Raw genomic sequence first — 26321 nt, 5'->3', positions numbered from 1 at the left:
TGAACTTAGGTGAACTCACTTCAACCGATACGGCATTGTATCATGAGATACTTCTTGTGGCTCGTTTAACACCAAAGATGTGCATGCCAGTGAAAACTAATCAAACCGCCAATGAACATTGTACATCTGATATGAATGTACTTTAACCGAGTTATATATCGAGGGAAGGCAGTGGCTCTTAAATCATGTTACATCACAGTCAATTATGACGTGATTCACGGTACAAAACAGACCTGTGAGACGCGTGTGCCTTACGGCGATCGTTCTCGAAGTGTTCAATCCATACAACATATGTTGACGAAGTAGAGTACGCTTAATTAAGCCATTATCTTGTTATTGAAGTCTTACTGTTACAAATATGTTATATAATAGCGTATTATGAGAAGCAAATAAAATTCCTCCACGAAAATAAGAGTCAATATTATGTCTGTATAGTTTTGATACGAAGACTCCGTATCAGAAGGTAGTCATTGGAAGGTAAATAGCATACCTCATTATGTTTCGATCTTTAGAGATCTCTGGAAATCGCGGTAACGATTCATTTCGTTTAAACAAATAACTTCCTCATAATCGAGGATCGTTTTCATCATTTTGTATTTCTTTTTTCTTCCATTTTTGTTCTTGATTTTTTTTTTTACTTAACTCTCCTAATTTAAACTTTGAAGGTACAGCCGATTTTTTTATTGTGAATCCTAATAAATAAAATTAAATCTATAAAAAAATAATTAAAATACACAATTCAATTTCTATAATAGTCCGGATTATTGACGGAAGGTGCAAATTTCTACATGGCCAACGAAGGGTTAATTATCTCGACAAAGTATATATATGGATCACATTATTCCATGCAGCATGTTTATTTGACCATAAAATTTCACTTCCTGATCATGTTTTTATACCCCACATTGTTCCCGTTACCGTGCAAAATCGGTCGCTTCCTGTCACTTTTAAATAGATGCGCGTTCGCGATGCACCCCGAATCGCTGAAGCTTATTCGCGATAAAAGCACGATCGTATTCCGTCGCTTCACTTTCACGCGTATTTTTTATCAGCACCGCATATAAAATGCGAGATATAAAATCACGAGACGGAGAATCCTGGAGAATCAGTTAAGATTCGCATAGAAGATTGACTTTTCAAGCACAAAGTCCTGCGCGTCCGCATTGTATATGCTGCAATTTCACCTTTGCGGTCGTGTCGCGCCTTCGAATGTTTTTGCCGACACCGAATCCAGCGCTTCCTGAATCGTGTTTGCGGCATCTATGCGAAATCACGATCGGACCCGAGTTATTCCGGCAAGACAACGCCGGGCGTGATTCTACGTGTTCTTTTACGTCCAGCTTGTCATATACTTAATCAACCTGCCACTGCCAGATCGAAATCCGCCGAGGGAGCTGTGAAACGCGATGTAACTCACATCTTAGGTTCTAAGCGCTAGTGACCTGGAAGCGAGCTCGAATGAGTATACGTGATGAATATTTTATAAGGAACAGGAACTAGTCTCTCTCAGACGGGAGCAGTTTGATTTGGTACGAAATCTCTTTATTTGCGATTTCAATTTGTTAGTTCTCTGCTGAGATAGATTAGAATATAACAATTTCTCTCTTTTCACTTGAATAATTGACATTTGAACTTATGCTATTCATGGATCCTCAAAGTACATATTACTGACAAAAAAATATACATACGATCTAATAAAAATTCTATACCAAAATGTGCAATTGCAATTCTTTTCAAAGTTAAGATAAAATGTTTAAATTGCGTAATAATCCACAAATATAAGATGTCTTCCAATCATCGCACAATAGATAAATTAATCATTAACAGTAAAGGTTAATTCTTATCGGCAATTGTTCGCTTGCTAATAAACTAAAGTAACAAACTAAAGTTTTGTTTGTGCTTACAAAGGAAGCATTTTATAAAAACACAAACGTACGTTATTAAACATTACCTTCGCGCATATCGCGAAAGGGCAAGATAAGCATCATACCCGAGTCACGAAGACATTCCGTTCTCCGAGAGGAGGAGGGTCTCTACTCCCCCGTAGCAGCTGTACGAAGGGCTTATCTTTCCGCGAGGTTCAATCGAAAGGGCTGCGTTATACCCAGTAAGCGAGGCTTAAACGTCAAATTGTATGCCCGGTGGAGCGATCATCGTGGAGATATCTCCACCTCGTCGTAGACCGCCTGAAGTCTCAATTCCTCGTCGTAAGGCTCCGTCGACGTGCTTGTACACGCGTTCCTAGGTCCCCCCTTGCGATGTATATACCGCCATATGTGCCCGACGAGTATGATTGGTACGTATTTCACGGTTTACGGCGGGATCATTTCAATCGAACATTATCGAGCCGGAGAAACCATAACGAGCCCACGTAGGGTTGCCCACGGTTACCCCGGAGCAACGTGGCCAGCAATCAGCAATGGCCAAGTTGTGCGCGCGGGGATTCGCGCGCAAAATATATATATATATATATGATGTGTGTGTTTGTGTCTAAATATATTCGTATACGCGTATCTTGTATATAAAAACATTTATACGCTCTTCGACTGTGTACCCGCACTTATATACTTATGCGGTGCCAGTAAACTACAGCGTCATAAGGCGCATGCATTTGTATCGTAGTCCGGTGTTGTGTTGCCAGGCCTCCTTAAGAAGAGTACCTCGGTGTACGCGTACATACTACATAGTCGTCCAGACTGCGCTGTAAATGCCTACTTGCCTCACCTGTGTATGCGCACATATATTTCGAAGGAATAATATATTCCTCGCGCGAAATAAGAGCAACCAATGTTATTTTTAGAAAAATAGAGAGAGATTATACTTTATATTCTCTCTCCTTTCCTTTTTTTCATAGATAAATTTTGCTACTGCTGCTTCCAAATCGTAAAATGACCTCGTTCGTTCATTCTACAATATCATACTAACACACCCACGAGCATTGTATTTGTGCGATTACGCTTTCACTATGGGCTGCATGTCGTTATCATTATCGTCGGATCTGGCGGCGACTCCGATGGCGGTGCTTTTATGAAACGATGGCGATGCTTTAAGGTAACTAGGAGGTATTATGCGAAGTACAGATAATTGTGCTGCAAAAATTGACATTTTCCAAGATCGAGATTTTTGAAATTCGCGTGTTTTAATGAGCTTCTTTCAGACATTCAAGAGTCGCGAAATTATTGTTATTAAAGTAAAATTGTGAAATTTATATCACGATGCCGCATACTTTAATATTACGTCGAATAATTACTAACAATTACTGACTCGTACAATTATCTTTCCGATATAAAGAAACTAGAAAAAAATTATACTAGCTCGGTATTCAGTAAATAATACAGTTCATGTGTCCTATGTAAAATTATCCAAGACAATCTAACTTTTTGGAATCTGATTGCAAAATCATAAGCGTAAGAACTTACGGATACTGTTACAACAATTTATTTAATATGGCGATTTTTGCTCGCGACGTAATTTTACAACGCCGCGAGCGAACTTTGTTCGCTTCTCTCGGATGAACCCTTTCCTATGCACGAGATTGTCGCAACCTCTGGCACATAAGGGGACCATAATCTTGGGGAGGCTCGCAAGCCGGTTTTCGAAACGTCACGTACCTATAATCTCGCCGGCTTTGTACGCCCGTCGTATCGTTCAAAAGTGCACGGCGCTCGCGCGCGAAAGATCGGAAGCGTTAAGTTCGTGCTTTATACTAGTGCGACCTCGACTGTGTAATTACAGGACGCGGCGATAAGAGGGGCCCCTCGGATTCATAGTTTGACAGTAAATATATGCACGCCCACCTTGCCCCATCTCTCGCGTGCCCCTCCTACAACCCGAACAACGTAAAAATTCGCAGCCGCAATGCCGCATAAAGTTCGCGAGCGCCAAGTTGTTAAGAAGGAAGAGGAGGAAGAGCATCGCATAGGCCGAGAGCATATAACTCGCGATGATCCGGGCCGTGTTAAATTGTGGTTCTCTTATTTACATTTGCGCTAATTGCACGTTGCCGTCTCGCGGTGACGCTCTCTTACCGCGAGTTTTGTCCTCGCGGGCGCGTCTATAAATTATCATGCGGTCTCATGGCAGACCCCACGACTGACCTCCATTACGGTGAAGGGTCGAGAGCGTGCGAGAAATCTCAACTTATAAGCGTCAAGTGGACAATGTTCCTCTATTCAGGACATATCAAAATAAAACACTTTGTTCAACATATTCTTTCATAAATACGAAAAACTTATGCATTATTAATTAAAATTTTTAATTCTTCCTTCTTTAACATTCAACATAATTTTTATATTACATTAACTACTTTTCAAACACTTAATTAGATTAAAATAAGATATCTATTCGAAGTTAACTAGAAAATGAATTTGTCATTTTTCATGTAAAATTTGATTAACCGAAACTGTTAGTTTTTTAGTAGCGTGCAATTTAAAACATATTAATATATCGAGATGATATCATTCGTCTTATTTTGACTTTGAATATCTACGGATCCGAAAAAATACGTAACTTTAAAGATTTCTCGTCTATTCTATCTGTCCGTTAGAAAGGTTTGTCTTCTGACTATTTTCTCGATTTATAATAGACGACATAGTTTTTCAAGGAAAGAAGAAAGTTATGTCGGAGATATTTTATTATCTACTCGTAACATCTTACACGGTCTTATGTTACAATAGATCCCTATTATTATAATAGATCCCTTTGGGTTTCCAGGAAGGAATCCAAAACAGTTAAACAGGGTCTTGAGAAATTCGGTTCTTCCTGTTAGATCTCATCGTCCGATTTTTCGTTGCATGGCTGATGTATGTGATCGCGCCGAAGTATTCAATTCTCTTTCATCCTTTTGCCGTGCCAGTGGAAGGACCCAGGGTCTCCCGGCACCAAGCGCCGTGGTTAGACGACTGTTCCTCGCTAATGTGCAAAACGAAGGTCTTAGTCTGCAATTTAGCAAGCGCGAGCACGTGGTGAGTCCAACGCGGCGTGCTCTATAGGTACACATATTACGCGGTGAATATGTATAATGAGGTAAGAGAAAGGAGAATGAAGAAGAGAGAGGGGGATTGCAAAGGGCGGAGGGAGGAAGTTGAGAGAATGGTAGAAGAAGTAGAAGAAGAAGGAAGGCAGACAATACTTGCCAAGGACAGGCGGTATTCAAATGCGATCGTCGCTGCTGCCGCTGCCTGCACGGCGAAACATTTTTACAGACTACCCATGGCTGCAGGACAACCGTCATTTTTTTCCACCTTCGCAAGCGCGCAAGTACCTCGTCCCTTTCTGCATTAACCCTCCTTCTTCTTGCACCGCTGCTTCCTTCGTTCTCGTTTCGTCGCTGCCGCCGACGCTCCACTACCGCACCGCTGCCTCCTTGAACATCATCGTCTTCGTGAACTGACATTCGCACGTAAAAAGGGTCGCTCTACAGTCGTATATCATTGAGGTTTATTACTCATTGTTATAAAATATAGTAGCACAGTGACACGTGGCAAATTCTTGTGACGGACTCTTTGCTCGGATCCTTAAATGAGATTCGCGGGCCGCACTTATATTGCGGATACAAAACCGCAATGACAGGCTGGAAGATTATTTCGAATGTTACGGCGTTTTAAAGACGTACCTCATGTACTTTATCGTCAGCGTGAAAATGTCTTCTAACGATCCGCGCCCATCCATCATAGGATTCAGGAATCTTTAGTACGACTTTATGACTAATGATTCAAAAAAATAGATGATTAATCACGACTAATGGGATGTCGCCAAGAAATAATTATTAGCCTCTTTAAATCGTCACTCCTCTTGATTGCGGAACGTATGCCGGACTTTGTTGTAATTATACAAGCAATAAGAGTTTATCTTCCTCGAAACTCTTCGTTTTACCAAACCGGTCTGCGAGATTCCTCGGCTCGCTCGCTCCGCGAGCGATGCATGTGGCATTTCGCTCAAAGCGAACTGCCCTCGTAATGTAGACCCATGCCACCTGATTTTTCCGAAGGGGAAATAAGCGGCCCTTCGTAAGTGTATTACGATCGACAAATGGGAGCAACTTATTTAACGTTCTTAGGATGCTCGCAAATCCTGCGCGAGAGTGCAAAGCAAAAGGCTAGACGGCCGATATACCGATGCCACTAGTTACTCAGTGCGCAAACCTGCCTTATAATCAATTTCGAGATTTATATTAGATTCACTCGAGGCGAAATTATATCTCTACCGATCATCTCTACCTTCTAATCCATAAATAACTTTAAGACATCGCCATAACTTTATGTGACACAGACACGGCCTTGTTTTTCATGCCAAATATATCGATCCGCCAGTCAGAATCAGATCCGTTTTCTCGTATGATTCACGGTCGAGAGCAATCGACAGGCACAGCCCGTTCACATTCCACCGAAACGATCTGGTCGATCGAAGATATCCGGTGCCTTGTTGGGATCATTAGCGTGAGATCGTGTGACGTAACGAGCCAATCAGTGTCTCGACCGCCGGAGTAATGATCGTGTAGCGAGAGGTATTAGCATCATGGACGGACGGTCGATACCGTTAAACAAAACCTTGCCTCGTGACCTTTGCCCAGAAGAATCGCGGGGGACTCGGCCGATGACGAGGATGATCTTGTCGAGTCGCACAACCGTCTTTCATCCGTCGTACGTATTTTTTGCTACCACTCGCGATACGTTCTTCTGTCTAGACTAAGACAAGCACGAACTGGAGAACAACGGATCGCTATGGAATCAGTCTGGTGACCTTTGACTTGGCAAGCGCAACAAACATAGGTATGGCAGCGAATTGAACGCAATCATCGTAATCCCGCATCGTTCTTCAAAACGTTTTATTCTATGGTGAAGGATCTATGATGAAGGAATAGACGCGTTACTGGTTAAGACATAACTCTACTATGATGATAGAGTGACTAGATTGATTTTCTAATTTTCAAGGATATGTTCTTATTTTAGAAACATTTTGCTACCAACTTCTTTTTGTCTTCAAAGAGTATATGTTCTTTTTACATACGATTTATGATTATAAATTTTAATGTAACTTAACTCTACTTAATACAGTTTTATTAAAATTCCAAAATAAGGGCATATTTTCTGCTAATATTGCTTTTATTTTTATATGAAAACATTTTATTTAAAGACTACATTCTTATTAAGATTTTTCCCGTTTTTATACATTACACCTTTTATTAGATTTCATTAGATTTTATGATCAATATTCTACAATTTATAACATTTTTTGAACATCGAAATTTACATAAGAGACTTTAAAATTATGTTGATTATTTATAAATATCGTTACGTCGCACAATTTATCTCATGCGCCATATTAGGCTGAATAAAAAGTTCCAACAGGATGAGTGAAGAAGAGACACGCAGAATCAGGTTTGATTAATCGTCGGACGGTGCAATAACAGTCCATCGAGTGTAAGATACCGCCGGGTGAAGATTTAAGCCTATTAATGTACGTAATTCCATTACTATGGGAATTACCCTGCTTAGTGAATTACGTACCGCAATCACGCAGTGTTCGGTGGGCGGTAATGGGTTAATAACGTCGATCCTTGGCAATCCCGATAGCGAATTGGCTATACATGCAACGGTCACAGTGCGGCGCAAGGGCATTATAGCATACCGTTCGGCGACATTGAATAAACGCTCCCGTATACGACAATAAACTATGACCATCGCGCGAGACCGCCTGAGTGGACCCTCGGAGATAATCAGCAGGGCGACATCGGAGTTGTTCCCGACTAGCGACAGTTCGTGACCCGTCCCACTGTAATTACGAATCTGAAGAGTATTTATTATCATCAGGCATTCCGGCGTGCTTGAAATCGCCATACAGTGGCTGTCACAACAGACACGACATTAGTAACGCCGATGTGGTCTCGGCTTTATCTTCAGGTAAGGGATCTTCTATTCTCCCTGCCTCTCTCGTCGTTCCCTCATCTTCAGCTGTAAGCGTATGAGCGGCGCCACGTACATGCACGATTCCGTAGCGCACAGTCGCGTTAAAGCCAAGTTATGAAGGTGTATGCGTCGATCATGATCGATAACCGTCCGAAACGATTGGGAGTAACCCGTACGTGGAAAAAGGGCATCCTCCGCAACCGGGATCGTTGTCCTCCGCATACACGCATAAACGTATCTCCCGCAGATACTTGCTCTTCCGCGATACCGTCCAGCAGAAGGCTCAAAGATGCCGACGAACCTCGGACCGTAGATGAATTTAGCCGAACAGACACATAATACGCGTATTAAGCTTCGAGAGCACTGAGCGGTACGTATTTGATCGCTCGCGTTCGCTCAAAAGATCGGTAAGAAGAGCGGCCACGCAGCGTTTGCTCTGAGGCTCTTCGTCTCCAAAGGACCTTTGACTTCAAGACAAGAACGACGATCAATATTGACGGGGATTTTCGCTATCGTTTCGCCGAAACCAGTCAGCCGACGAGTTTCGGAACTCGCTACAAGAGGAGCCGACTTCCGTCGAGAGGCTTGTGCTGGAAGAAACCGGTGACGTTTATGAGTATAAGGATGATTCAGTTGGATGCTGCATAAAAACACGTATGGGTGCTTGTAAGGATGTTAATCCTTTGTACTTGAAGCAGCAACAGCGCAACGTAAGTCGACGCAAGCATTCCGCTCATCTAAATGTTAATCCCATGTACTGCAACGTTCATCCCTACTTGCAAGTACTGCAACATCATCTAGTAGTAATCAATATGTGGCTTCTCTGTCAAGATAGAAGCAGCAGCTTGTAGATATTTTAATGAACAATTCTGGGAAATATGATATTTTTCTATTACGCAGCTCCTCTGCGGAAATTTAATTTACGATCCTGTGCATTCAGCATCAGATTTCTAAAATCGCACGAACGTAACTTGAAATATCAATGCTTTACGTTATTTCAATGCAAATGAAATATTTTTATAAAAACCAATTTTGACAAATATGTACATACGTTTCGTTATCAGATTTAAATATCAAATCTAAACGCGTGATGGACATTACATTTATTTCGCACGACAAATTTTTGTATTTGTATATTTTTAGTCCTAAGAAAGCATTAATAACGAATAATAATATACACGTCTGTGCGTAGGATTATTAATTAACCATACAATGAATTATTCATTCCTCTATCCTAATAAAGAAGACGAGTACTATCGAGTCACGAAGAATAGCATATATATGAATCTCTTCGCAAGAAAAGACACACACACACACACACACACACACTCTTACAACTGAGGAAAAGTAAGTGTTTATATCAACAGAGAAAGAACAAGGAAAAAATGGAAGGAAAAAGATGTAGGAAGGGAAGAAACGAAACAGCAGCGAGAAGAAGGGAAAGGATGAACATGGCAGGCGGGAAAAATAAGAAGGCAACGAGGAACTCGCGAAACGAGCCGCGCAAAAGCTAAAGAACTGGTGAAATGAAGAATAAGAAAAGAAAGGGAATCAACCCGAGTTCAGGTCACTCAAGTACGAAAAGACAGGGTGAATGTTGGCAGGATGTTCCATGAAATCGACCATGTTTTTACTTGACACGTATCATCATTTCTAATTTGTCTGCAAAATATGTTTCTTAAATATACGAGTGGATCATGAATAAACTTGTAACATCTTTATTTAATTTCTTCTATTCTCGTATATTTCTCGAATTATCCCGAATAGTTTCTTTAGTACAGTTTAGTCATAATTAAGATTTTGGAATAACTTTATTACATTTTTTTAATAAGAAGATTAAATATATAACGCGCTGTCTCTTGTACCTATTTATTTGATTGACTTAAAATTTAATATTGAATGTCACTGAAAAATGAAACTGACGTAAGACAGAAATAATATTTGGCACGTTTTGTTACTGCGCAATCGTTTTGAAACAATAGTCACCATCGGCGAATCACACTGCATTCGCGATTCATGTTTGCGTCATAGCCGACAACGTCATCGAATAAAATGGCACGAGGCTGACAGAACGACGCGACAAAAAGAGGACTCGAACCTCTGCTGGAGCGAACAAAGTGCATACAAATGCATTGCTTAGTACGCTGGATTCAGGCTTCAGCAAACACGAGCGTGACGCCGCATCAGTGAATCATGAAGATTAAGCTGTAATTAAATACGTTAAACGGAAAGCGGAGAAAGAAGGGAAGAAAATGACATTTAATAACAATTAGGATAAAAATATCACATTCGTATGAAGCATGATTTGAATTTCGCTTCATGTAGACATGGATTTACTTAATGACATTCTAATAGACTGTTACTTTTCTATATTATTTTCCGATTATCGGTAACGTTAAAATAATGTATATACTGAAATATATTCAAATTCATATATATTATAATTTTATTACTGTTAAAAAAATAAGGTATTTTATGTAACTTATAAAATACCAATATATTTACGGTATAATTAAAACAATATATATTAATCAGTTGTACTGATTAATAACAATGTTTGTAAGTTCAGTTTAAAATGCTGCATGATATGCGCTTCGTAATATTGCTTCCCGTTTAAGCGAGGAAGTGCGAGGTGTTTTTATTTGATTCGGGAATGCAACCGGTTACCACCAAAAGTGCGATCCCTAAAGAGGTCGTTGATTGGCCGAGAAGAAGACGATTGCTCCGTGATAATGCGTTTGCTTTCGGGTTCGGGCGCGGCTCACGAGGCGGTAGGCAAAAACGAGCATCGGAAAAAAAGCCAAAGAGATAACAGCATAGGGGGGATGAGCGGGTACCCGAACGGCCGGAGGGGGCGGCAAAACCGGAATTTCATACAGTGGCGTAACACGCCGGATAATACACCGAGAATCATGAAACTGCATCAGGACCGCTACCCGGCTTCCCCTACTCTCCTCCTTTTCGTCTTTAACGTTGGACCCGAGATCTCGTTGCCGATTAGACTTTCGACGAGGTCCCTTTATCAGAAAGTCTAAGACTCGTTATTGCCGGTCAATTAAGTAACCTGCGTAACGCGGCTAATTAATTTCGCTGCAATTAATTAAGTGCATCTCGGCGAATCGCAAAGCGCGACGCTCGTTCGTATTGAGTCTTCAGGCGTCCCCTTCGGTCCTCCGATTAAATATAAACCGTGCGCATTAGACATTGATTTAAATTATAATGCCGATCGTTAATTCGATGCGCAGTTTGCCATACCGGCTGTGCCAGGATGATATCGCGATAAAGTTCGTTGGTTTAAGTATCGATATAAGTCTATTGCAGACCGTAACGAATACGCATCGCAAACTTACGTGGTAAGAATTAATTGACATTGAAAAAGTGCTAGTTACTAAGAAGTGCAGAATTATCGATAAAGAAGAACCCTCGAAGCCACACGTACGTACAAGTCGAGAAGGTGGCGGCTTCTACTGGCGATGGCCAGAAGTATCACTGACCTTGGCAAGGTCATCGCGTCCTAACTACTACCGGCCCTTCCCCCATCCGTCAGTCTCGTCTGTTTCGTCCCACATAGCCCTTATTACAATAAAGCATTCGCCCTGATTCCTTTTTCCGATCCCGTCTCTTTTCTCCTCATCCAGATCCTTCTTTTTTTTCTAATCGTATATCTTTTTTTGGTTTTTGCCTCGTTACATGTATGGTCTTTCTCTATCAATTTGTCTGGGTATTGAAATCAAAACCGCTGAACCGAGGCCGTCATGGCGCGATTATTATGCCTCTCTCTTCGAATACCGTGAACGCAATTCGTTTCATTTCTTCTTCCCTCCATTGAAATATTGTATTCCGCTGTCTTTTCTTCTTGCAACACGCGCTGCATTTTCTTTCATCGTTGCCACGTGACGGCAGCGCTGCAGTTTTCCATCCCTACGTACTTTGTGAACGTGCGTGGGAAGAAAAGGCGTGTTTGCTGAAGAAGAAAGTAATCGAGCGTAATTTAAGCCCTTGTAGCAGTAAGCAATATTTGTTTTGTCCTTTCTGTTACAGAAGCAAGACCGGCGATTCCTACGGCGTTCAAGACAACCATACTGGAAGCAGCGGAGGTGGTGGCATAGGAAAGTGGTTGCGGGAACATCTGGGTGGCGGTTCGAAAGGAAGTCACGACGTCAACTCCACGTTTTCCTCGAAGGGAAATGCAAATATTGGCGATAACGGACGGGACAATAAATCCTTGGGCAAGACGATTTACACGTCGCAAAATCTCTACTGCAGCCTACCGAGAGAACATGGACGCTACATGCACAACGGCGCCCGAAAGATCATCAACCACGGTAATTCCGCGAAGTCTCATGGTTACGATCGGCCGCGATCGAACAGCATGAACCATCATGAGAAGTTCATGTTGGGCGACCTTGGGACCTTGACGCGAGGCGGACCAATCTACGGCAGCGAAGGCAGAAGTCTGAAGAAACGGAATCGCGATCGTCGTCGGCATTCGCTTCACGAGACGCACGATCAAGGCCGCAATCGTCGAAAAAGGTAAGAATTGTTTGTTGTGGATGTGATGTGTTTGCTTAGTAGATTTAAGTTAGATAAATCAATGACGAAACCGCCCCATTAAGCGCAAATGCTTCAATAAGCAGATAATTATTTTAAAAAATATTTATTAATTATGAATTTACTATAAAGTAATGGATACGATACATACTAAAAGTAATTTTCTCATGGAGTATTATGTTTATACATTCATTAAAATATTTATTAGCCATAAAATACACTGTAAAAAATAAAATGTTAATTTTAACTTAAAGACACAAAAATGTTAATTTTAATAGTTTTGCATGTCTCAGAAAATCCACTAAACGTCTGTAAGTTAAAATTAACATTTTATTTTTTACAGTGTATTTATTGGTTATAAATTATTGTAAACTAATGATACGATGAATGTTTCAAAAATAATATTTTTTCATAGATGCCTTTCATGTTTATATATTTGCGTTTTCATTTATTTAAGTAACAAATCATCCATCATATTTATAAGAAATGTCAAGATAATTCTCTCAATCAATATTTTTATCAGTTGTTGGTAGAGAAACGTAGGATTGTCACTCTACCTGAGGCACCAAAATACCTCTGCTTAACTTTAATTATGCCAGTAAGCGTTCTGGCAAAAAGGATGACATTAAGTATACTGATATGTAGGCATATAGTTTTTTTTCTCACAATACTAGCTTAATGGGGATTTTAACGCGCCGATAACTCGCACTGCTTTGCAAAACGTGGTTGGATGATGAACCGTTTTTGTTCGCGCGCTCTTTAGTTGTCGAGAAGAGTTCGCAGAAAGCCGATGCAGGAAACATACCGTTTCTTTGCGTAGGAAATGCACGTTCAAAAAGACAATAACAGCAATGAAATGCTGAACACACAAAACACTAAACGCTTTCGATTATGTGAGATGATGATGAAAATGGTTGAACCGCTATTTATCGCGAAGCTAATGGTTTATTGGAAAGAAGGCATATTAATGCATTATAAATGTGATAAATTATTATTATTATATTGCAGTATTTTAGATATAATAAAAAAGTAAACGAAAATCCATTGTTAATAAATGCATTCACACAGTATAATTCTCAAAATTGCTCAATAATTTTTAAAAATATTTTTAAGAAATCACAAGATACTGAACGTATTTAAGCACAAATTAATTTCGCACAAATATTACGTGCATTATACTACACATTGGATGAGCGAAAAATTAAAAACATTACTTTTATATAAACTTTCTTTTCTAATGATACCAGCATCTATAATACATTACGTGGGATCGTAACAAAACTCGTCATGCATTATTGCAGGTACATACAGTATTACAGTATTACTGTAATTCGAAAGGTTAATCGTATTTGAATGTAAGATATACGAAGAAGCAGTACACAGACTCTACAGACGTATGCCCATATTTCGTTCTATTCCATTTATATCTAGAACCTCTCTTAACTACATATGTTAAATTATTTCCTGCGAATTTGTTGCATAAAGCTATGTTGAAAGCATGTAGGAGGCTCATTATCGTTGCCTGCGATAAAAAAGAAAGAAGGAGAGAGAGAGAGAAAGAGAGAATCACGTATCTGAATAGACTACTTCCGTAATAATAGAAAATCAGATCGCGCTATCTCCATTAGCGTCGGTTATTTACTGCGAAATGTAATGTACGCTTTATACATCTCTCTTTGGGATAAAGGAAAATGCCGAATCACAGATGACCGCGCCTTTGTTTCGCGATGCTGTTAACTCGTCTCTTGATTCACGCTCGCTTGATTTATCGTGAAGTCACTCAGCGCGCGAGTACCGGCGCGCACGAGCAACGCTTAATGCCGATTCATCCAGCGAAATTATAAAATGCGCGATACGCGTACGCGCGTTCGTCTCTTCCTCTCATTCGATTACGTCTTTTTACCCTTGGAACCTGCGTAAACGTCGATGTTGCAGTATAGCGACAGCGTGGGACGCGCGACTTCGGCGTTGCGCAATTTTCACTGCGGGTATTCTTGGCGAGGAAGACCTTCGTACCTCTTCCCTTCGCGTATACGTGCGGCTTCGCGGCGTTTTTCTTCGATAACTTATTCGCGCTCGGACATGATTTAACGTCGCAATGCATTACACGACGACGCGACGCGATGCCTAGGTAACGCACATACATCCTTATTGTGCGGGTTAGAACGAACGCACATGGAAAATCCATAAATGCAGAACCGACGATCGAAAAACGGGAAGAGTGTTGTTCTATTCATGTTTATTCGTTTTCTTCAATGGAATCGTATTTTTTAATGAACGTACACGCGCCGACAACGTGCTTTCCGTCTCTCCGTTTATTCTTGTCGTCCATTCTCTCCGAATAATAAATTGTAAACCTGTCTGAAATGATTCAGTACATCGACACAGGGTGCGTAAGAGCTACGAATTCTCGGTGGAAAATACTTCGCATACGTATCGGTTCTTATCCGCTGACAGCACGTTGGAAATGGAATGGTAGTATCCCATTATCTAGGATGATTTATCACTACAACGCGTGACCCACGAACACTCGGTTGTGCTCGTACCGGGTGAGAGAACCTCGACATACGCGAAGGATGCACTAAATTAAAAAGAAGTAATGCCCTTGGCACTTCAGCACTTCGCGCGGCAATTTATTTCCCATCTTTCGCAAATAACGAAGTAAACCCGTGAAGTGAACAAATTATAACTTCCTCCGTGCCTCCCCTATTTTATCAACGTCTAGACGTATATTTTTATTAGAATGGTAGCACTTATCTCAATAAAACACTCCGTGTTCCAATAAGCGATCCAATGAAAGCGTTTTATTCTTTAATATCAGTAATTTATTATGAAAACCTCTAATGGAGTTTGTTTTATGTATATAATTTCAATCAACCCTTTCTTGCTTTTAATCCTCCACCTTCTAATGTTCAATCTCCTTGAGTATTTCTAGCGGAAGGGACCTCTTCCTTCGTACAGATATATACGTGGCACTTTCTCAATGCGAACTTCTCTCGACTAGGATGATTTAGCACGGCAGTTCGCGACAGAAACTGCGAATGCTCGGTCGTGGCATGGATGTTTGGACCTTACGTCGGTCGTAAGTGTTCACGTCTGGTATGCGGCCAGGGTGTACGGCTGGGATATATGACTGTCTTCGTGCCGGTCCCTCGTATAGTTTCCTTCATAACACGTACTTGTGGAAGCTATGGATCTTTTCGCGGACGCGAAATAGCAACGCGAGTTTGTCGGATCTCGAAGAAGAAGAGTGAGAGCAAGGTGGCAAAAGAGAGGAAGAAAGAAAGAAAGAAAGATGCGGGAGTAATCGGGATTGTTGGGGCCTGAATTTACGACGTGGACCGCGATAACCTCGATAGGCCGACATGAGCATATAGCCGTCTTGAAGTCGGTGAAGCGTCTATCGTGACTCCCCCTTTTCGCGCTATGAATTTTACACGCTCTGAGATATCGCGATTGTTCCGGGGAATGTAATGAAGACTTGAACAAAGCAAGGCAGCAATTTCAGAAGGTTACTATTAAGCTTACAAAAGAAAGGTAATTTCTACAGTTTCGAAGAGATATATCATACAGCTCGATGAATTTTCAGATTCCATCGAATATCACATCGTTTCATATCAATCTAAATCTCCTCGTAGTTATGCAATTGAAAGAAATTTATAAAGTCACTGATGATACTAATTAAGATTGTGCTTCATTTAGTACATACAATAATTTTCTAGTCTTTTACTACACATGAGATGGGTCGTTTGTGTCTCGAATTAATTTTCATCACTTTTACAAATATACAAAATTATTAAATGAACCTTAAATATATTTTAACATCTTTAGAAAGTGTTTGTAAAGTTGTATATTAAAAAAGAAAAAAGAGAGACCATTATTTAATGTTTAAAGAAAAGAAATGTGTAGGACACGAATAATCTACTCATCATGATTAAATCATGTGTACTAAGAGTTAATTAATCTTGTCATTAATTAATTTGCAATGTTTTTGAATTATGTATATAAATGCTTTAGGTATTTAATTAGAAAAATAGTTACATTTAATAAAATACAAATAGATATCCAGCGTGATTATTCTGTTCTTCGTACATCTCTGAACGACATTAAACGCGTTCAAGAAATGATCAAAGCTGCGATGACCCGAACTTGAAGTGCTAATCAACACGTTATATATATGCATGTGTAAAACGTGGAGATTAAAGTGCGAATACGAAATATCGAGTGGGCCCAGGTATGGCGGAAATCGCACGGGATAACGAGACTGAAGAGTGCTAATGTATTCGTCAGGCGGATTATCGAAGCGACCGTGTTGGGCGACTTAACTCTGTCTTTCTTCTTCCTCTATCGTTGGGCGATCGTTCGGGGCCCACTTGTCCCGTTCTACTCCCTTCGCGTCATCACGAACCTGCGGCCCTTCTCAGCTCTTCTCCGCGTCCTTCCTCACCGCACCCTTAGACTCTCTTCTTCGTTCGCTTTCCTGCCGGGCCCTGTAAGCTAAATATAGCTAAGTTCGTGATATAAATAGAATAACCCTGCAGGCCAAGATCGCCAGGGTCAGACCTTGCAGCCCTCTTCTTTTTCTTCTTCTCCCTTTGCTTCCTCCGCTTCTTCTTCGGCTCCCGATCCCTCTTCTTTTTCTTCCCGCTCTGCCTTGGCTCTCTGTGATTTACTCGTCTCTTGCTTCGCTATACGATCACTCCAAAAATTTTAACACTTCTTTTAGATTCTCGTAATCTCGACCTTACGCGAAAGAGGTCGATTCCTTCGATAAGAGTTCACCGACTCGATTCTTTCATGCTTGTATCCTTGCACAAGTATTTAATGCTGGAATGTTACAGTTAGCATTCTCGTATTTTAATGTTTTAGCGGCGATGGACACTCTCATTTAAAGTCCTGGTTATTTCACGAGCGTCTTCCGCTGCTATGTATAATATAGATAATTAAACGCGGAACAGCCATAACATCAGCAGGCCACATTCTCGAGTGTAGCAGATGTCTGCGTTTATCACGATATCGCGTGCTACCGGTATCGATCTGGTTCTCGTCGAATCGTGACACTCTCGGTTAGAAAGTTATAAGGGATATGGCCGATTGAAAGACTGCTCACCGAAGCGTCTCTAATCAGTCCAGTTCACAGTTGTGCTTTTTGCGCGAGATTAAATGCCGTCTCTAACGACCTAGTACTTTATACGGGGATGCGGTCGATGGTGCCCGCGGAATATCCTGCGTTTATCATTCTGTACGAGAAGCGGAGGTCGTAAGATCGAAAGAGTAGAAGAAGAAGCAGAAGGTGGAGAAAGAGCGAGAGAGAGAGAGAAAGGGAGAGGACAAGAGAGAGAAAGAGGGAGGGAGAGAGAAGGAAAAGAAGAAAATGAGGAAGACGCTCGACCGACTCTGGCCAGGGCCGTATCGGCGGGATTAATGGCAGTGACATCCCGCTCGTGGCCAGATGAGATTCTCCATCTCACCCGCGAGCGAGAGCGAGAGGAAACGCTATACCAACGTGCAACGATGGCAGCGAGAAAGAAAGAAAGAAGTATGTGGCGAACAGAGGAGCAGGGGGAAAGGTCCAGAAAAAGAAGTCAACGACGAAGTGGAGGAGGAGGCGGAGGGCGGTCGATGTGAGTCGAGTGCGTTGACCTTAGGATTCGATGCGCGTCCTTGAGGATACCAAGATGGCGGGTTTATGCAACCGGTCACAATGGTATCTGCAGGCTGCCGCGCTCCTCGTCGCGTTCTATTTGACGCACGACGATTCAACGCGCTTGCATTCTCTAGGGATTCTCTCCCTCTCGCGAGCGTGCGCTCGCGCACGCATACACACGCGTTTCCAATATACGCTGTACATGCACGTAACGCGCGACAGTGGTCGCAATGTAGGAGCCTTGTATATACGTTCACGTGGGTCGCACGTACGACCATCACGGACGCGAGCTCGAGACGCGCCGTTAAAGCCAGTCAGTCCAGTTTCCATCGCTGCAGCCTGCACGGACGAGTTGGGAATATACGCGGCGATTCGAAAGGAAATCAAATCCGAGGAAAGGCCAACGAACGGCCTGGACACGCCCGGCATATACATAACATTGGTGCCTACGTATGTACATACGTAAAGCTAAATGGAAAAACACACCGCGGTCCTTGCGATGAATTCCTCGAACGTTCGCGCGAACGATGTGTCCCCGCGGCTCTTCCGCGTGGCACTTCTGTCTTCGGCTTGTCACCCGTCACGCCGCATAAACCGCTTTCTTACACCATCCCGATTCCTTACTTGGCACGACCATGATGAACGAATGTCTTTCACTGCGCGGTCTGGAAATACTGATACTTTACGTTGCGTATCTCCGTAATAAATCACATCCGTTCCTTCATTTCCTCTGGATTGAGAAACATCAGTTTGATATGCATCTTGTATTTTGACTAGGACGAATTACTCGTACGTGTTCTTTATTAAAAAGGAAAGAAAAAGAAGATATCACATAATTCTCTTATTTCGATAATTCATCAATTTGTTTCCATTGATGTACTCTCTAAATTCTTTAAAGTGCAATCTTACCCTAAAGAGTGAAAATTGAGCCTCTCGAAAAAGAGTAGTTCAATCTTTAGGAGTCAGAATGGGATTCACTCTAAAAGTTTTAGGGAGTAGAGACTAATTTGAATCTCGGTGTAACTTACTCTCCATCTTTTTCTAATTCTTAGAACTAGTAAAAGATGAAAAGTAAGTTGAACCGAGATTAAAGTTAATTTATATTGGTAGAAATAGAGGCATAATTCTTGCGAGATCATTATTTCGATATTCACATACATTGGAGTTTATGTCCTTTGTTCCTTACATGCATGGAACTGGAGTGATGAAAAAAAATACGTATATGGTACTGAGGACGGAGTATGAGAGGCGAACAGTTTTATGTCACCGTACATGTATGAGTGATACATTTACGTCTGTAGTTGGTGGTGGTGCATGTACGTAAACACGCGTCCGTCTCGTAAGTCAAAGCTCCTCACACGTGTGTCCGCGTATGTAAATGCACACACGAAGCAAGTAGGGATCCTTGATCCTACAGGAATGCAGTGCTAGCGGCTGCCCACGCTGCCTCAAGTACTTCTTCGTTTCTTTTTCTCCGACCCTCACATTGTCCCTACTTCTTTCTTTGTTTCTCCACGGCATCTAATCCCAGCAGGACCAGGCGTAAAGTGCGAGGCACCATCGGCAGCACGTATGTCGTCGTCATTCTGTAGCGTCACCTTCGTTGGCATATATTGTGTCTCTCTGCATCGCTACGTGGTGCCTAAAAATAAACGCGACTCGTTCTTGAATAGGAGATATTTGACTTTTCTGCGCCCTAAAATTAATAATGGACGAATAAAATATATAAAAAATATTCAAAAAGCAATAATTAAATAATAACGATAGCCGAAATATTAAATAAGAAACGAGCATATATTTTTAAGCGTATTTATACAAAAAGATGCATTCTATTGTGACTATTAAATAAAGAAATATTTAATATAATATTTATATTTATATATTAAAAAATATATGTTGTATAGATGTTTTACTTTCTAAGCAAATGTGTTTTTTGAAAAATATCAATTATTTGTTTTGCTAAGCTTAGTTTAATTTTTTTGTTGAAAATAAACTTGCTTAAGAATAATTAGAAATAAATTGTTTAATTCAACAGATATTCAAATTACGCTCATACAACAATTAAGAAATAAACACGCACTTTTTATCAACAAATAAAAAAAAGGCAGCAAGATATTACGTTGTGTCGGTCTCTAGTCTCGAGTGCCTCGACGAATTACATACATACAGTGTCGTTGTTAATTCCCCTCGCTTTAACGTCCGGCAAACGAAAGATACTCGGGTTTCAACTCACTATGTTACTGCCGTCATGCAGCTCTTGCGTGATCGAACGAGGCACGTCCCCCATAAATAAACTTTTCATACATCAGCGGGAAGAGTGGCCAGCGCAGAATAAAGCACACGAAGATGAAATCATACCTTGCGCGCCGCAGGATACACCGTGCATCCACACCGACGGTGTCCGGTAGCTCGCAGCAGTTTAATCGACGTCCTGCGAGGAACTTTTCCTCCCAGTGCAGCGCCTGCGTGAGCGCGGTTAAACCAACGCGGCAGTGGCAGCGTATACCAGAGAAAAGATCATCTTCGATCTTCAAGGTCGACCGCATGCGGCTCGAGGCCTTCTCGCGAAGACGTCGATCCAACCGCGGTGAATTCGTTCGACTGTTTTCATCGTCTGGCAGCTGTTATCCAGCCCCGTTTCTCCGTAGCATTCGTTGCTCCGCTCTACGTCCCGGGGCGCGACTACTTACATTTATCGATTTAAACCAAGTCTCGATATGACGGAGCAAATGACAGAGAACGATGCGGGCGAATTCGTCGACGAGGTACTTTCTGCGGTAACTTATGGTATCCCTAAAAATTCGATAATGCGCGATTCATTTTTGTAGGACAACGGGAAAAGGTTATATCTGAATACTGTGGTCAGCGATGATCGCGAAAACTCGGCATCGGAGAATGAAGAATATAAAGACGAAAGAATAGAGGAGGAAGAGGAAGAGAAGGAAGATATTTATAAAATGGATGAGTTTTTTATTTGGGACCAGGAACCGGGAGAACATGAATATGAGGAGGAAGGATACGAAGAGCGGAGTCTCGAAGATGAGGAAGCAGAAGAAGAAGGAGATGCACCATCCGAAGATATTGCGACAATCTCGACGGCAGAAAAGCTCGAAGAGGAAGTGCAGCAAGATGTGGTGGGGCCCGATCACGTGCTCGCTGAGATACCAGTCGAGGTTCGCATAAACTTGTCATTCTGCGTCATTCTGCCCGTGGAATTACTGTGCCTCACGACCTTCGTAATATTCTAAGGACTTAAGTCTCCCTTCTCATCACGCGCCCTCGCACAAATGTGTTTCCGCATTGTATACGTGTTCCGTCGCTATTGTGATCGATTGAAATGGTAATAATAAAAGGCTTTCCCAAGCATCTTGACGTGTTTTCATAAAATTACGATGATCGTAAAGTGTATTGCGATATTAAAAAGGACATACTTATAATAAGTTAAGTAGCAGTATTTGCACTGAGACTTTAATTTGATTGCCGGTGCAGATTTTTGCCAGTCGCGAGGCAATGCTCAACAAATTAAAAGAACTTTTAGCTGAGCAAGTAGAATTACGAAGAAAAAATAGACTTCTTGAGTCGTGGATTATCGCACATATGAGAAAGGTTAGATTGTTCAAGCAATAGTAAATGTTATATACATTTAATTTAATTTCTATTTTGCACTGTTAACTGCAAGTTTTATTTTTTTATTTTTTCGATTGGTTACGATTAAACTGACGTATGTGAAAGTGCAGCATAGAAATAGGCGCTGTCTTTAATAGAAACGATTCTTGCCACTCGCGATGCATTTATGCATGCAGATGCAAGAGAAAGTGACACCCGTGGATACGACAAAGGAATCCGAGCAAATGGAGCAGATCTATAGACAAACGTTGCACACGTATAAGCAGTACCTCGACGACGTAACGGAGCGGAAGAAACGGATAGCAGCCGACATGGAAAGCTATGAAGACAGAGTGCAAAAGACGCGCGACGAAAACGCGCGAGTGTTCGACGAACTCCTGGATCGTGAGAGGGAAGTGGCGACGGGTCTCATTTACGGGAAGACCGGACGAATGCTCACGGAGAAGGCTGTCAACGAGATAACTCGTCGGCAGGTGTAACTTAATGACCGTGAATCATCACTTGTCTATTACAGCAATTATGTGACGTACCAATTAAATCCGTCCGACGTGCATATACGTTAGTCGCGGAGCTTACATGAGGATTTCTTCATTGCCAGGTGTCACGACGCGAGATTCTCGCTCGTAATCGTTACGAGTACATCCTCCTGCAGCACCATCTCGAAGAGATAAAAATGCAACTGCGAAATCTGGAAACGCTCGGGGAAGAGATGACCGCTATGGATTACGAGGCTTTACATATAGCTCACGTGAATTATAAGGATAAATTGGACGAGCGTGACAGAGAACTCGAAAAATGGCGCAATAAGTACGTTGAAACGAGCAATATTACTTTCGCGGCTACATATTAACATAATAAGTTATGTAAGAGTCGTATTCCTTGTCGAATGTTCTTTTGATCATCTTGAAACCGATAAATATCGTCTCTGGCGCTTTAACTTCTGCGCTGGCGATATTTCATGGATTGCATTACTGATTCATGTAGAGCTATCCGGCGAAATGTCCACAGTGTCGCAGCTCTAGTATGAAAGATCTTTGACTTAAGGCGATGAATGAAATTACTACTGATGTATCTCTCTAACCATCTATCCGAACAAGGACTTTATTAACCGTTTGTTGTTGGCAAATCGAAATTAGAATCGCTGAAATGGTTAACGGAGTCGCTCACTATAAGGAGAAGGAGACATGCCTCGCGGAGGATATCGAGTTTGAGGAACGCGAATTGAACGAGTATTGCGAGCAGACAGCCAGAGTTCGAGAGGATGTCAATAAACTCCATTTAATTCTGAGAGATTTACGATGGGCTCACGACGAGAAGAGGCTCGAAGGCGGGCTGCTGATGGCTCCGTAAGATCTGTTAATTTCGTGTGTAGCGATTTCGGTCAATGTCATTCACGGTTCATCGACCCAGACCGGTGCTGCGTGAGACGGAGAGGAAGATGAAGTTGCTGGACGCCGTGAGGAACGACATTGAGATAATCAAGCGCGAGATTCACCGGTACGGCCCTGCGAACGGGAGGAAGAAGACGAGCAGCGAGGCATTGGCAATGTCGACGATGACGCAGGAGAAACCAGATCGTTTCTAATAAACGAAATCCTCTAACGTCTCTTCCATGAGGATTTATTTACCGACTGTATCTTTTAAAAATACGTACGGGACTTGAACGTAAATAAACATCGCACCTTCTTACCTTTAAGCCATTCGTTCGTGTTCCTTCGAAGCAAGATTCACAACTAGCCAAGACGCAGCTGGTACAATAATTAGTTAATCTCGTGGATTAATCGCCGAATGATTGATTTCGCACGCGGACATCTTATATGAGAAACAAACCATACTGGCGTAAATCACTAACACGCCCACATACGCCATACTGAGGCACTCAGCTTTGCACATGAGCGCGATAAGTCGTTCGCATTATCGCCTTCTGTGTGACAGCTTAATATTATGGCAGCGCGAATATGCGCGATAGCTTGAGTTATCTGCGACCAAATAATCGCAAATTTCTTACGTTGTTATGTGCAAATCGCTGTTCGCGCCGCAATTACGTTATCGCGATTTAAGACAGACTCGTCATTTCGCAATGATGATTTTGCATTATTTATGAATCCTTGTAATTATAACATTACGGTATATTCAACGGTATACTAATTAAAAGGATAGGTTTGTTTGCAGAAATTAAAGACTGGCAGAAGAAATTGTGATTAAAAAATATCTTCTACGTACCAACGCATGCGTGTAACTGTCGGGCTCAACTGATTTATATTTACGGCGTGGCGTGCGATCGAACCTTTCGAAATCGAATTAATTCATTCGATCGTGTCAATCCGCCTACGGATGTTTTTATGCCAATTCGTTGATTATACGATCGTTGAGTACATTAGTGGACGCGATTTATTCGTATATCCTAAGGGCACGGACATGTTTTGTTGCTGCAGATCTAAGTGCGTTAGTTAGCAATGTATTAATTATAAATTCAAGCAGAAAAAGAAACAAATCTTCATACAGGTTTTCACCGAGTCTACCTCGTGTCACATGCATGACATTAGTGCGTTCTTAACTCGATTACTGCATTAGAGCGAGCGTTTACATGTAAAGTCCAACGTTATCCAACTCTCAATTTTCCATGCATATAGAGTGAATCGGAGCAAGGTGGAATAAATTGACCACGCGTACAAATATTAAGTTTCTCGACGCTTTTTTATTTCATCGCTAATTATACGCAAAAGTCTTCTTAGAGTTTCTATAATTTTTTCACTTTGTTTTCAAATTGTTTATTACTTTTAGTGAAAAAAAGGATACTTATTAATAACACAGATCAATATTATTTTACAAATTATCACAAGCATGATAAGAAGCTTAACATTTGTAGTTATAAAGCAAAAAGTCATTATATATACATATGATTGAGTCTGGATCTTGGTGCCTAATAATATTTCTATGTAAATTTTATTAAATACTTTTAGTTATATAAACTGCGCGTTGATAATCGTAGAATTTAAAACGCAAACTGAAGCAGAAACATTAATATTACAAATTAAATTGAGTGTTAATTTAGTAATGATGCTAATAAGCATCTTAAAACATTGCAGAACTAATTGCAAAATGTATCCTGGCTGAGATAATATTTTTCGCAATAAGTTCTACAGTGTTTAAAATGTTTATTAGAGTCATTATTAAACTGACGATTAATTTAATTTGTGATTCTAATATTTCAGCTTCAGTTGGAGATTGCATTTCAAATCCGATGGTAATCGGCGCACAATTTATCTAATTAATTGAAAGAGACATTTCAAATATTAAGCATCAAGGTCCAATTTCGACAGTGATCTTTACTCATTTCATTTATTCATATAGCAATCTGTTGTAACTTATTGCATAGTTATTCTTTTTAATGAATTTTTCCTATATTAATGTTTTGAAATAACGAAGAAAAATCCGCGAGACTTTGATCACAGTACAAATTCTACATACATGGAAAAAACGATTTTGTTAAAATATCTAAAAATTAGATAGATTTGAAAACATTTGTTAAACTATCAAAATAATTATGTAGGAAACTCAAGCATGATGAACAATGCTGCAAAAATTTTTGAGATTCTAGTAATCAGTTTGAGCGGCTTTATGTAATTATTTTGATAGTTCAACAAAATTTATTTTTAGATTTTTATCCAGCTAAATTTTTAGATTTTTAGATATTTCAACAAAATTGTTCTTTCCCAGTATAATATCTTGCATTCATATGTAAAGATTTTGTTTGCTGTAAGTTATCTCTTCTGTGTGTAAATGTTATTCCGAATTATGAATTTGAAATAATACTCAGTATTTTTTATTTATCAAGATAAATTACAAGGATCTATCCTTTAAAATCAACTGTTGACAAAAGATTTCATTATCTTGAACATGAATGTACGACCTTTTTTATGTTTTCATTCAATTCTACCATTCTATTATCACTCGTTTCCGGCTGTTTCTGCGTAGTCATTTTTCAGGTTTTTTAAATTGCTCTTTTAAGAATGTGCAAAGTACAAAAATGAATACGGAACTTCCACTTATAACAAATAGCTAACGACTTCTATTGTAACACTAAATAGTTTAATATACAACCTGAGTCTTTTTAGAAATCTTTCTTTTTAAACGTCGACAAAGAATTATATCTTGTTTTTTACAGACCCGACATGTCAGAAGATTCTTAATGATTGTTACATTAAGGCAATCTATTCATTTCTCTCAAATTCCATGACTTCTCGCACTGGTTCCGAGGTGCAGGTCTCTGCAATCGCATAAACGACTTGAGGTTTCGTAATTCTTATTACAGACTCAGATGAGTTAGTGGAATGGCGTTAGATTAACAAACGCGTTTCATTGTCAGCGTGTGGGTAGCTCCATTCATTCATCCACCCACCGAAGCACGGAGTAATTTAAGAGATTGTAAAGGTTATCTACACATTCGCATACGGGCGTGCGCGATCCCAGAATCACGAGTAATCGATCGAAAAAGGACGTTCATTAATTTCATGTAGGCGTAGAATTGACTTTAGCGACAAGATAAAATCGAGCGAGGGTGTATCTCCCGCTGTTTGCATCGAAAG

The 26321-nt window shown here is 40.7% G+C and overlaps 1 protein-coding gene across 2 annotated transcripts in view; it reads left to right on the top strand.

Annotated features, from left to right (window-relative positions):
* Positions 1-20729: 20729 nt before the first annotated feature.
* Positions 20730-26321, top strand: part of LOC108731258 (troponin T, cardiac muscle) — an 8119-nt gene continuing 2527 nt past the window's right edge. Inside the window, exons 1-7 of one of the 2 annotated variants that reach the window (XM_018461492.1) lie at positions 20730-20870; positions 20934-21278; positions 21595-21711; positions 21909-22205; positions 22331-22539; positions 22869-23078; positions 23143-23408. In XM_018461492.1, coding sequence (XP_018316994.1) covers positions 20823-20870; positions 20934-21278; positions 21595-21711; positions 21909-22205; positions 22331-22539; positions 22869-23078; positions 23143-23317 — 1401 coding nt within the window. In that variant the 5' untranslated portion in view covers positions 20730-20822 and the 3' untranslated portion in view covers positions 23318-23408. Of the gene's footprint in view, positions 20871-20933; positions 21279-21594; positions 21712-21908; positions 22206-22330; positions 22540-22868; positions 23079-23142; positions 23409-26321 lie in introns of those variants that run through there. The other variant, XM_018461491.1, reaches the window with a different exon arrangement.

This window comes from Mycetomoellerius zeteki, unplaced genomic scaffold, assembly GCF_001594055.1.
Source record: "Mycetomoellerius zeteki isolate Tzet28-1 unplaced genomic scaffold, Tzet1.0 scaffold122, whole genome shotgun sequence".
In the NCBI taxonomy this organism is placed as follows: domain Eukaryota; kingdom Metazoa; phylum Arthropoda; class Insecta; order Hymenoptera; family Formicidae; genus Mycetomoellerius; species Mycetomoellerius zeteki.
This window is presented reverse-complemented; position numbering and strand designations above follow the sequence as displayed.